The following is a 13,853-nucleotide window of genomic DNA, read 5'->3' as shown; positions in this document are numbered from 1 at the left end:
GTCAACAGACTTTGGCATTTTTTTGAGTGTTTTGGCATTTTTTGAGTCTTCCCCTGGCATTTTGTTGAAAAATAATCTGGCAACCCTGATTGTGAAAAGGAAATTTCGGCAGAAAACGAAAAATAACTTCAACAATTCAAGATGGCGCACGAACCGGGTGCTCAACAAATAGATGTCACTACATTGCCTATTCCTCATTTAAATCATTTGTCTCAACAGCTTGAACAGGTATATTGTATTGGATATAAATCAAATGTTAAATTTCAATTGTTTATATATTATTCGTTAATCTAATCTAAATAATTTGTTCAAAATTTTGACGTTACCAAGTTACTCGCTCTTCTTGACTTGTTATTGAGAATTGATTGTGATTGAGTGAGTGAGGAGTAGGGTGAGTTGGCGTCATTGGCATTGGTCATTGGCTTCCACATTGCCCACTTAAAATTGACGACTAATATTGATCTATTTAGACCATAAAGAGAGGGAGGCCTTCCGAAAGTTCTTCGTGCTATGGGAGACAACCCAAATATTCCCTCAATTAACCCTAAACTTAAACCAAACCTTGCCTGGTTTAGAACTAAACTAAGACTAAGACACTGGTACTAGGGCCTAGAGAGATGGGCTGGTGGAACAGACATTTGGCACATTTAAGTTGTCCACCATAAATAAATTTAAATGGAAAAAAACTAAATCCTACAGTCAAAAGCAGTTTATAGATATTTGAAGATGCATTTGTCTGTTTTCTCTAAAAATATAGATTCGGAATTAGATGATCATGATCCTTGATGAATTTCAAAAGTTATATTTGAAATTATTTCGTAATTTTCATTCCTTGCAGAATCTTTGATGTCAATCATCATTCATTGGATGTTGTCTGGTGCATAAACATGCTATTCATGATAAAAAGTCATTCAGAGGTATTGGGCTCATGGAGCTGGAGTTTGTCCTGGTTTCTATAGCACGAAACGGACAATAAATAACAATTGCTTGCTACCCTTTGGATATGACTCGAGTCAAGTTTATCGTGCAGTACGTTCCACTACATATAATTAATTGAACTACCCATTTATTGCTGGGTGGACAGGGGGAGTCAGAAAAAAATCTTGATTGCAGCCGGGATCAATCTTAGTCCCTTAGAATGAGTGCAAAATTTGTTCTGGAGTGGGTGCGAGATCTCTCTTTCTCTCTCTCTCCTTTATTTTGATGTCTCTCTCTCTCTCCTTTATTTTGATGTCTTTCTTTCCTTTTTTTGGGTTTACCTACCTATACAGTAACCGTGCACCTAGCCTCAGGATCTACGTACACAGTAACTGGTTGGTCATTGCAATACAACAAGCAATGGATGGTCCTCGCTGCCTTGAGGGCGCGTGTCAGTGTGTTTGTGTTATTTTTAATCAATACAATTTTACCATTAAAGGCGAGATTCAATCAGGCTATGCGATTATAGCTTAGTTGAACCCCGAGTCGAAATACTCTTACTGCTCTCTTGGTGGAAACGATTTATTTTGCAATCTGGAGAGAAAAATTCATTGTCATTGCTAAGAGGGTTGTGGTGGTGCGAAGGTGATATCTTGGTAGGTGATTTAACCCGATGTGCAGCCACAGAATCTACAATGCAAATACAAGCAATGAGTCTCACTGTTTTGTGTGTATGTGTGTGGTGTTTTTTAAAAACTCTTTTTTTAATCTATACAATTTAACCAGTTTAAGGCGAACTGTGAAATGTAATTTTTAATTTCTATATTCTTTGATTTTCCATCTCACCAGGAAGTTGAGTTTCTGACCAACTCCATCAACCAGCTGAAAGTTGCCCAGAGCAAGTTCACAGAATCTGAAGATGCTGTCGCAAATCTTGGAAAAGCTGGATCAGAAACCCTTGTGCCACTCACTGCTTCTGTATCCTTTATTATTGAACTATTATTGAGTTCCTAGGAACAGAATTTCATTAATTGATGTAATTATTCGGTGCTGGGGAGTTTCCTCTTTTACTCAGAGACTTTTTGCATGGTGGAACAAAAGGTGCAGTTTCCCCGCTCTCCAGAAGTTAACTCAAGTATCAATAATAGTTTCTCATATCAATTGTGAGGGTTGATGCAGTAAAAATGGGGCTTAAGGGCAATCGTTCAAAATTTACTTCCCTTTTTCATTTTCACTTTTTGTCATCATCATTGTCGACACAATTACTGAATGTGATTTTTTTTCTTTTTTCTTTTCTATGTTTTTCATTATTGTCAGGAAACATTGATAGCTGCAAAGTTGATTTTTTTATTTTTTTTTTCAAAGGGGCATTTTGATCAATATTCTTTATTTTTGTTTTGTTTTGGTTTTTTTCCTCTATCCATCTTCATCTAGGATTAGAATAAAAGATAATGTCTTTGGTACAGCGAATTATAAATAATGGTATTAATATTATTACAATTTAGACTCTGTGCAAATAAAAAGAAATGTTATATTATTATTCTCCTGCATGTCTAGCTGTGAAATTGATTAATCACAGATTTGTCTGGGAATAAAGACAAGACAACCGCCATTTACCTTATTACTTCTTTTCTATTTGACCTCCTCTGCATCTCAAATCACAGCTTTACAGATTGGTAATATTGGTAAGCAGTGCTGTAAATGGCGAATCCAATCAGTTAGTCTTCTTCTTCTTCTTCGTTTTAGTCTGTAACTTCAATTTTGTAGATTTCACAGACTACAGTATTTTTTCTTTCGTTGGAGATGTGAGATTGAGTACAAGTGGACATCCAGCCTTGTGTGTGGAACTTAGACTTGGATAACTTCCTCTTATTTTGTTAATTATTATCGAGGGGTAATTACACTTGGTCGTTTAGGTGTTTGCATCATATTGTCGCTTTTTCACACTTTCTTCTCTGTTGTTGTGGTTAAAGATCTTATTCAGTTTTTTGTTTTTTATCTTTATAAATTTCACTGCTCTGTTTTATATCCGTTTGATTTCTTGGATTTCTGATCTGTGGTTGGGGTCCTATTTACTCGGGTCAGAAATCCAAGCTATTATATTCTAGTGTGGTTCTAACAAAGGCTTTGTGGCACTTTAATTTATTTCCCTCCTTCTGCATAATGTTTCTTCTGAGGAAGCCTGAAGTAGAGTTTGCTTTTTTGCGACTTAGTAGCTGAGTTTGACATGGGTAACTAAAATTTCAGTTTTAGGTTTTCTGCTATGGATTTTTAAAAAGATTTATTTATATATTTTTCTTTTAAAATTTATTTATATCTATATATATATACATTTTTGTTTGTTTCTTTTGGTTTTGTTTTCTAGTTAAATTTTTATCCTTGACAAGTACTAAATCAGATGTATGTTCCAGGCAAATTGATTGACGAAGATGACTTGTTAGTAGATATCGGTACAGGATACTATGTGTCCATGGTGAGTAATTGTTGAGATATATAATCATAGGTGTCTTACACCGAAGTCTCAAAGCGCTTTACACAGATAAGTTACACACAATTTACTGATGCATGAATATCACAAGCATACACCCCATGCTCAATCAAACTCACACGAACATCACTTCCCCTCAGACAAACAACACACTGCCACATTTAATTCTAACTAAATTAATGTCATTAACCCAATCAGCTCGATAGATATTTGTCAAACAGGCAAGTTTTGAGGTGTTTCTTAAAACTGCAGATTTCAGAAGCAGACCCGAGGGAGAGTGTTACAAATTGTGGAACCTGCAGTGCTGAATGCTCTGTCACCATAACATGCAAGTTCAGAGCGTTGAAAGTCTGGAGAGAAAGCTCATCGTCTATATGGACCCTGACTGGTAGCCAATGTAAAGCCCGTAGAATGGGCCCTGTCATAATATTGAAGGCCTAAGGCCTGATTAAATATTGATATATCTTTATTGTCCTCAAAATAGTGGCAATTTGATTAAAAGGGGGGCAGCCAATGTACAAAGGATGTCTTGTAAATACAGGTTATGCTGAAATTCTTAGGAATTTGACCATTTTTGGTTTATGCATGGCAACTGAAAATCAGTGAACAAGGTTGCCGATTTTCATATATTTACCGAATTATGAATGTTAAAAAACCTCAGGATTTTCCAATCGACTATAGAATGGAAAACAAAAAAGTATGTACCTAATGTATTTTTATTCCAGTTCGGTGCTCAAATAGGGGTCATTCGATGTTTTCCTGTAACACTTCGGTAAATTTTTGCCTCCTGAATCGGCAAACATATTACTTGATTGCTGTAAAATATGGAACAAAGGCGATGGAAGAAGAGTGGACATTTTCCAAAACAAATGTCTCAGAAGAGTATTGAGAATAAGATGGCAACAGCATATTACAACAGATAAAGTGATGAGCATATGGAGGGAAACTGGGCCTTATGAGTTCCTGGCGTTGAAAGGATTAAGATGAGATAAGAATCGGCAACCCTGAGTAAAGTTGCTTTGCTCAATCAGAATTACTAAATTCAGCTATTATTACTGAATTTCCTCCCTTGTTTTGGGCTATCAATAATGATTTCTGATTTCGTAGTTGTGCGTGCGACAGGTCAGTCTGAGCTTAGTGTATTGATGTTATGGACTTCATTAGCTCATGTGAACTGTGAAATGGAAACAATTTATTGGGTTTTTTTTTTTTTTTTTTTTTGTGTGCTTGGCACTAGTTTGGAGAATGTCATTTTCTGGTTTGTCGTGAGTTTGTTTACATCAAATAGGGAGGGAAGAATCTGAATTTTTATTTATTTATTTTCTATGAGTTTTGCCAATCTTGATTGTAAACAAAAGACAACATTGTTGTTCAAAGCAGATTCTCAACATTGTGTTTATACATTTTCATGCATGCCACATCTGTAAACGAATTTCCATTAAAAAAAAAAATGAATAAAGTATATATTATTATTATTATTATTATTATTATTATTATTATTATTATTATTGAAAAGGGGAAAATTTTCTTTTTGTAAAATGTAAGACCAATGTTAATATATATAAATTTTTTTTTTTTCATCGGAATTTCATTAAACTTATTTCAATGCATTCTCTCTATCCTTAATGTGGCAGACAAGAGAACAAGCAAAGGCTTTCTTCAAGAGAAAGATTGAATACCTGACCAAGAATATTGAAAAAGTGCAACCTGTCCTGCAGGAGAAATTCCGTTCAAAGCAAGGTTCGTACATCTTCTCTTTTCTTTTTCCTCTCTTTTTATTTTATTTTTAACATTTTTGTTTCTTTTATCTTTCTATAATTTTATAAAAGCTTTGTTAGTTTTTACTTTGTTCTCCTCCTTCACAAAAGCTGAAAGTAGTGAGAGTTGTTCATCGTGTTTTGATATATTATCTCTCTTTTTTAGGGGGGGGGGGGGGGGGTGGATTTGCTATTTTTAGTTGCTTGAGTAATTTGGCTTTCTTTTTATTTAGGTTTTTTATTTTTCATGTGAATATTTTAAAAAGATGTTTTGTGACTTTAACATTTACTTCCTTATTAATGCAAATTTACTCCATACTGCAACTACTGGGGAAAAAATAAAGCATTTAAAAAAAAGGAAAATTTAGTTATATTGTATTTTGACAAACTGTTTTATTACAGATTTATACAAATTTGTGAACATTTACGATGATATAAATAAATAAACAAGATTTTTTTTTTTTTACAAAGTAGAGTTTCTACTTGTTTGTTTTTCTTGTATTTTGACACATGAACCAGTGATCTGTCGCACTCTGGAATGACACATGTTGAGAAATTTGACCAGGAATCTTGTACTTCAAATTTCGATTAAAATTTAGATGACCCTTATTTGACTGGGTGGGGATCCTGACCTCCCATAGTGGGCAGGGGGGTACATACTGTGTCTTCTATCCCCTTATATCTGTTTTCCAACATGCTTTCTGTCTTTGTCTTGGCATGAGATTACTTGGTTTTGTCCTGGCCCTGGTCGGCGTCCTGATGGGAGGGAAACAGTCAAATGCATAATTATTGTTTTGGGAGATGATATTTTTTTCCTTGTAAATCATCTCTCTGTTATGTGTTATTATATTTGTTATTTTTAATGTATAATGCAAGAATTTGAGTGTATTCTTCTTTGTTGGATTTTGTGCTTGTGTCTGGATGAGACTTATAGGTGATCTCAAACTAAGTACATTGGTGGTATGCTCTTGGAATCTACATCTGATCCCTATTTGTTCCCAGTTCCCCTGTGTCTTACTTTCTCTTGGGTGCTATAATTGTAATTCTAGAACTTTTTACTATCTCATTTTCTTCCTTTATACTGGCGCTGATATAACCTAAATGTGTTGCAAGTGCCGTAAAACCCTTAAAAAACCCTTATTTGACTTGGCAAAAAATCTCAAACCTTGGACCTTGTGCGAGTTTTTGCCAGGATGAGGGTCATTTAGATCAATAGATTTTTGAAGGATGAGTTTTCTGACCAAATTTTTAGATACATGTTTTTCCAGAGAAAGGCAGTGAACAGGTTGCTGGAGATTGGGAAATATACATTGCGATTATTAGGACAAGTCATCTGCAGTGAACTGATATTCCTGCTTTTCTCTCTTGTGACGATCATTGGTTAAAATAGCTATTGCATCATACTTTTTGAAGTGAACATGTTTTGGGGGTTTTATAATTTTTATTTTATGATGTATAGTTTTTTTTTTCCTTGTATTGGATTTTCTGACCTAGGTATTGCCCGACCTTGGGAGGGCTATATCTAAGGTTCAATATATTCAATATTATATAGATTAAAAACTGTTATAGCACCCCGGTTGTACAATTTCCTCTAAAATCATCGTTAAAGGCAGTAATATTATGAAATATAAGAAGACAAAATGTTATTTTTAAGTAAGTCAAGATTAGAAGTAGATTTTTGGTTAATTTAAAGAGGGTCACCAATAACATAAAAGCATCTCTTGCATATTACTCTGGGGTTTTTTTTCCTTTCTATTATTTAAGTGATGTAACATGTTATGGTGACCAAACTCAATACAAGTTCAATTCAGTGCCAGGTGGAGGGTTAGCGGTCAATATGCATTATTTTAAACTGGGGTTTATTTACTAAGACGAAGAGTTGATGGGTGTTATTGTAATAAGGTTTTCAGCACTGATAATACTTAATACATTAGCAGAGTCTGTATATATGGAAGAAATTCTAATTTTCTTTTTCACCTTTTAAAAAAATAATTTTTCTAATTTTTTTTCAGTTATCGGAGAGGTTTTACAATCCAAAGTCCAAGCTCATATGGCGGCCAATGCCCAGACGGCAGGATCTGGATCAAAGTGATGTGTGGTGTCGTGATGAACAAATTAGAATAACAGCAGAAATGAAATTTTTACATTGATGGTGTGGTTGAATAAACGTGTTTGTGTGGCTTTCATCATTATTATTGTCTTAAGACTATGGGGTAGACTATTGGCTTCAGTCCATTTGTTGACTTTGTGTGATGTTTAACTTGAGCAAAATGATCCATCTTCCCAGAGTAGTTTTACATTGACAATGGTCCTAAAATGGAAAATTGTATTTCTTATTATTCCAATCCATTCTGTTGCCGCTTCAATACTGATGGGAGGGTTTTTTTTTTAGAGAATATTTTTTTTTTTGTTTTGTTTTGTTGTTTTTTCTACAATTACACAGTTTGAATCATCAATCCTGATTATTTTGGATAGGGAATGTTAAAAATTTTGTTTGAAATCTTGCATGTTTGATTGGTGTGGGTTTTTTTTCTTCTCTCCCATCCACTCCCACCCCCTCCCCCTTAGAAAAAAGATCCGATTTTGTGGCATGTGATGACATTAATATGATTAAATTGCTCAAGTTTATAAATTCTTTTACATGACCTGATATTGTTTTTCCCTATCATCGTTTTCAATTGTTATTTAGAATTCTATTGGTTAAGCTCTTTGCGTTTTGGAATTAGCTCTTAGTTTAATAACATCGAGTTATTTCTGATCATGTTTAGTTTAATGACATTGAGTTATTTCTGATCGTGTTACATGATGTACTTAAAAATTGAGTATTGTGTATGTTTTAAAATAATGAATTTCTAAGGTTTTTAACATGAAACTTTGCGATTAGTTTGAAACCTAACGAGTGATTGTTTCAGTTTGTTTTAATTACACCTGATTTCTGTAACTCTAATTGCCTTTTCTCCCCCATGTTTGCTGTGATTGGAAGAGACGAATAGAAGTGTGGATTTTATTTTGTATATAAATAAAATGGAAGAATGCCTTTTTTTAATTTATGAAAGAATTGTTTTCGTGTATTTGTTTTTAAAAATTTTAAGGAGTCGATTTGATTTTTTTGTTTTGGATTTTTACTTTTTCTTTTGATCGCTTGTGTTGTATTTAACCCGTGCTTTTTTATAGGATATTCATGTGGCTACTCCAATCTGCTGAATAAAGTAAAAAAAGAAATCAAATTTATATAATGTATAAGCCACAGGGATTTGGACTCCCAACAATAGCAACAAAACACTCTTAGTCTTAGTTCAATTTAAAAAGGTATAATATTTGATGCCAGAGCATATGTGTATTAAAGCAGAGCTACCAACTATATGCCAAAAAAGTGTATTATTAAGATTTTAAAATCAATTTATGCTTTTATTTTTGTTCCACATTATGCTTTTTTGTCATCATGAAGGTCATGTGGGTGATTTTAAGCAATTTGTTGTTGGAGCAAAAAATGGGATGCCCAAAGACTAGATGGTGGGATAAGGTAAAGGATGATATGAAGGAACTGTGCATGGAGGAGGAAGATGGTGCGCTGAACCGAGATGCATGGAGATGTGGCATTCATTATGCCAACCCAGCAAAATGCGGGATAAGCTGAAAGAAGAAGTAGTTGTTGGGACAATTCAGGGAATGGTAGTCATCAGATATGGATTTGAACTTTTAAAAAGCCTGTTATGTATTGACTACAACATATTTGGGTTTATATTTGATAACATAGACTTGATGGGATATCGACATGATGAGAAATGGTCTGGAGTATTGAGTCCTCGCCAGACAAAAATCGAGTGATTTATTTATATAAATAATGCCTTTGTTTTTCACAATTTCACCTTTTCTGTAATTGAGGTTGGCATCTCTGTTAAAGAATTTTGGAGCTCTTTTCAAAACAAGTGTTAATTTCCACTGAGGACCTGAATTGTTGAAAATTCATGAACACCGCTCTGACAAGTTGCTTGCAAGGACTCACGTTTTACCACCTTATCTGTTTGTCTATTTTAGCGGGCAGGGAGGTACATACTGCGTCTTCTATCCCCTTATATCTGTTTTCCAACATGATTTCTGTCTTTGTCTTGGAATGGGATTACTTGGTTTTGTCCTGGCTCTGGCCGGAGTCCTAGCTGGGAGGGAAACAGTCAAATGCATAGTTATTGTTTTGGGAGATGATATTTTTTTCCTTGTAAATCATCTCTCTGTTATGTATTATTATTTTTATTTTGAATGTATAATGTAAGCATTTGAGTGTATTCCTCTTTGTTGGATTTTGTGCTTGTGCCTGGATGAGACTTGTAGGTGATTTCAAACTAAGTACATTGGTGGTATGCTCTTGGAATCTACATCTGATCCCTATTTGTTCTCAGTTCCCCTTTGTCTTACTTTTTCTTGGGTGCTTTAATTGTAATTCTAGAACTTTTTACTATCCCATTTTCTTCCTTTTTACTGGCGCTGATATAACCTAAATGTGTTGCAAGCGCCGTAAAACCCTTAAAAACAAACAAACATGTTTGTCTATTTGTCCCCGCTGATCTGGCTGGGATTTTTGAGCTCCTTGGGCAGGAGATAACGCTGTGTCTTCTATTCCCTTTTACATGTTTTCCCAGTTGCTTTCTATTCTGTCATTGTCTTGGAATGGGATTACTTAGTTTTGTCTTCGCCCTGGCCGGTGTCCTTGACTGGGAGGGAAACGGTCAAATGTATAAGCAGTTATTTTGGGAGATGTTATTTTTTTCCCCTTGTCAATCATCCCTGTTTTATACTGTTACATTTTGTGTTATAGATATTTATTAGTTTGTAAACATCTGTGTTCCTCATCATAGTGAGGACCTGTGTGCGTCTGGATGAGACTTTTTGGTGTGATCTCAAACCAAGTGCACTGATAGTGTGCTCTTGGAATCTACATCTTTTCCCTATTTGAGCTCATCTCTATTGTCTTGCTTTCAGTAGTAAATCTATATCTTTTTGACTATCCCATTTTATTCCTTCTTACTGGTGCTGAAATGACCTAAATGTCTCGTTGAAAACAAATATCAACTCTGATGGTTGTCATCGGGTCCACAGGCATTTCACAGCATTGCCATCTGGAAATTTAACGGACCAACACACAAAACTATGTGTCACTTGTAACCATGGACTAGCCTTTTTAATATCGTTTGGTGAGAAACTCTCATGAACATGGGTGTCAAAAGACAATAGGAATCACGACAGGCAGCTCGGCCTCTGGCTTCCAACTATTAAAATGTAACAATTAACCAGTAGATGTTTGACAAATCAAAACATGGAATTTGTGACACACCCTCATACGTGCTGGGACAAACATAGTTGCTTGTTTAGTTTATAAACAGTAACGTGAATGAAATCGACCAATCACTGATCATTGTTATTGTCTTTATACTTTATACCACCAAATGGGTGACTGGTTATCACACGATTTTCTCGATCAGATAATAAACGTTTAAATTTATACATAGTTATCTGTAAGCGGTTGAACAGTGGATGTTTTACTTAAACACATACCATCGATAGCAAAATCTCTGTAGTTTGCTGTGTCTACCAATCACTGCCATTGTTTACATTATGACGATTGTCCGATAGGCGTGGTTATCTACGTGTCTATTGTTTATGTCAAGTGTGTACAAAGTGTACAATTTGCTTTGTCATTTTGAATTCAGGGTGGCAATGTTAGTGAGTGAGTAGTGCTCATGAATCTCGTGAAAAGTCAAGCCTGTGGGGAGTTCAGTGATCGTAATCACAACCAAATTCACTGTGTATAATACTGTTAACGTAAACCATCCAAAAGTTCCCTCATCCCAGACCCTTCGTTTTTTTATATACCGTAAAGAATAAAACCCCCAAAGTACGGTATTGTAACCAATGAAAAAAAAATAAATCGGCTTTATATCATTAACAATTCTAGTGTTCGAGCCAATTGTCATAAAAATCAATCAGAATCAGAAGGTTGTGAAGATATCCACGTCGTCGGGTGCGCATGGGTTATGGAACTCTGAACAGACTATCGTGTCTGGCGAAAATGATCCTTCAATCGAGAGTGAGGAAAGGGACTTAACTCATAAAAATAAGAGATCGATACATCGTTAGCTATCCTTTGGGAATTCTGTCCCTTGGTTTATTACAATAGAAAACTGGGTAATCCCGATAGAACTAGAACACTCTGCAGCATTCTCCACCAATTTTCCCCCCTCCCTCTGGGGATATTTTTATTTTACGACAGCAACAATGGTCGGCGGCCTTAATAGAAAATCTATATGAACCGAGGAGGCGAGAAAACAGATGGGTAGTGTCCTTGCTTGTTTTGATTGCATTTGCACCAACCACCATGGAAAGGGAAGCCGAAGTTGTGACGTCACACTTTCCTCTCTTCCGGTTCAAAACTCCTTGGAAGTGTGTAACCAGTTCTCCGCAAAATGCATAAAGGATGAATAGGATGTCTAAGCAGATTCTTATGCTATGTGGTCTAGTGGTATGATATTCGCTTTCTGATCGGAAGGTCCTGGATTCTAGCCTCGCGCTCGGCGCATAGTTGAATTGAGTCCTTGGAAAAGGCTCTTTACTCACATTCTCTCACCGTACTCAGGTGTAAAATGAGTACCTGGCCGTTAACAGCGGTGTCTTTGTCCGAAAAATTGTAATATCGCCTAACAGGCGGCATGTCCCGTCCTACATGTTAAATGTTGCTGTTGACCAGGGACCCCTTGTAATGCGCTTTGAGCACATTTAGTGGATATTGCGCTATATAAAGCTCAATTATGGGGTGTAAAAGAGCGAGGATGGATAAACTTTACTGACGACGACCAGCATTTGTTTAGGCTAGAAAGTGAGATGAAACTCTGAAACCAGAATATCAGATGCCCGGTGTATGTTTCCAGGTCCTCCGGAGGACTATATTTTAACACTTCCAATGAGATTGGAACCAGTATTTTGACATCGCACTATTATTCCTTATGGTATACGTTTTAATAATAATATAAAATGATAATAATAATAACTTCGCGAAGTCCCGGGTTTGGGAGTTTTTTTTTTTTTTGCCAAGATGAGGGTCATTTAAATCGATCAATATTTGAAGGACAAGTTTTCTGGCCAAATAAATTTTAAAATATGGGTTTTTCCAGAGTACCTACGGCAGATTTGTGGTTCTAAGTAATACGCTTCAACAGTCGTGACGTCACTTCCCTCGTAATGACGCATGGTAACTTAGTAACTGGCTCTAAATTCTAAATTATCGGAACAATGGCGGACGCCCTTATGAAATATTTCTCCGACGAGCATAAAAGTGTATCCAGAGGAGACAAACATTATAAATATGATCATGTTTTGACTTTTACACATTCTGATCACAAGACATATGAAAAGTTCTAGCCAGAATGAAAAGTAATAAATACCGATTTTCTTTGTTTAGAACCACGATGGCCGCCGTTGCTGGGCGACGTGACATCAGACTATTGAATCCAGTTGCACACTAAAAGCAGGTTAATATCAACTTCGCACATTTAATCAGTGATTTATTTAGTTTCAGTAACAGTGGACTTTCGGAATTACGCTGAGCGATGAGGACGAGCAACCTCTTTTATTTTTATCTAGCATATTTCTTTTCTTTTTCTTTTTTTTTTTTTTTACCTCAAAGTGTATCACATCTAAAGTCAACAAATCGATGCAGTTCTGCTCGCCAAAAAAAAAAGAATTCATTTCTAAGCGATAAGGCTTTCCGTATTCTTTAAGAAAAGTGTTAAACAAAAATGAAGACAGTGGACTCGGGATACGTCAATGTTGCTTAAGTCGATTTTTACCCAAGTCGATTTTTTTTCTTGCTCCCTCCCCCTTCTTCCTATATAACATTAGTAAAAAAAAAAATCCACATAAGTCGATGTACTTATCACCCATGACAACAATAAAATCACAAATAAACAAGTATTTCCATCGGTCAAAAAAGCTACCAGTAAGAATTAACAATGGTTAAGAATTTCCGCGAACGATTGGCGCACATCGATGTGACATAGGTGCTTTGCTTGACATTCTGTGCTCAATGTACATAAACAGTATCGAATAACTTTGATTTCTCCATCTCACATTTTACATCGTCACAACTTCAAGTTCAAGAAATAACAGCTTTAGAATAGAAAATACCTAATACTAATACCAGACACGGAACGGCACGAAATTTTCTCTGTCGTCGATCTGTTTTTTTTTTTTTTTTTGTTTTTTTTTTATTTTTTTTTTATCGTATCGTATCGTTTAAGAGCTAGATAATAGGTTCTAAAAACTTTTAACTGCTCTGTGTAACTTTTATGCATAGATACAATTTATTAATTATATAATTAGTATACAATACAATGTCAATTAATTGATAACATTGAGAATTACATTTCTAATACATAAATAAGTGTCAGTGTCATAATATTCAATATTCGTAGTATTATTAATTTATTTACTCTCTTTACATTCATTTGGCATGTCCGACTTGTACATTCGAGAGTTTCAAATAATTCTCACTACTTATACATATTTATATTATAAGGGATTCAAGGTTATACTTGTACTTATAGTGCAGCCATACTATTAATGTATTTATGTTTTTATTGTTCTTTTTTGTTGTTGGCTGAAGAAGGGTTTTGAGCCCGAAATGTTCCGTGTTTGGTATC

General features: G+C 35.2%; 1 protein-coding gene across 1 annotated transcript; it reads left to right on the top strand.

The window, feature by feature from the left end:
• The first annotated feature begins 99 nt into the window (after positions 1–99).
• Positions 100–8,221, top strand: LOC144957464 (prefoldin subunit 5-like). Its single transcript, XM_078888744.1, has 5 exons — positions 100–228; positions 1,768–1,896; positions 3,317–3,391; positions 5,041–5,146; positions 7,176–8,221. The coding sequence occupies exons 1-5, from the start codon at positions 142–144 to the stop codon at positions 7,253–7,255; spliced, it is 477 nt and encodes a 158-aa protein (XP_078744870.1). The 5' UTR covers positions 100–141; the 3' UTR covers positions 7,256–8,221.
• The last annotated feature ends 5,632 nt before the right edge of the window (positions 8,222–13,853 follow it).

Source organism: Berghia stephanieae, chromosome 12 (assembly GCF_034508935.2).
Source record: "Berghia stephanieae isolate SIO BIC M18660-M18661 chromosome 12, UCSD_Bste_1.3, whole genome shotgun sequence".
Taxonomy (NCBI): domain Eukaryota; kingdom Metazoa; phylum Mollusca; class Gastropoda; order Nudibranchia; family Aeolidiidae; genus Berghia; species Berghia stephanieae.
The sequence above is the reverse complement of the archived record's forward strand: the minus strand, read 5'-3'. Positions and strand labels throughout refer to the sequence as shown.

What these genes read in the sequence shown, in the direction of transcription:
- LOC144957464 (XM_078888744.1), top strand. Translation starts at nt 142, where the DNA reads ATGGCGCACGAACCGGGTGCTCAACAAATAGATGTCACTACATTGCCT. An exon ending in TGTCTCAACAGCTTGAACAG is followed by an intron (nt 229 to 1,767) that starts GTATATTGTATT and finishes CCATCTCACCAG; the next exon opens with GAAGTTGAGTTTCTGACCAA. An exon ending in CAGGATACTATGTGTCCATG is followed by an intron (nt 3,392 to 5,040) that starts GTGAGTAATTGT and finishes TTAATGTGGCAG; the next exon opens with ACAAGAGAACAAGCAAAGGC.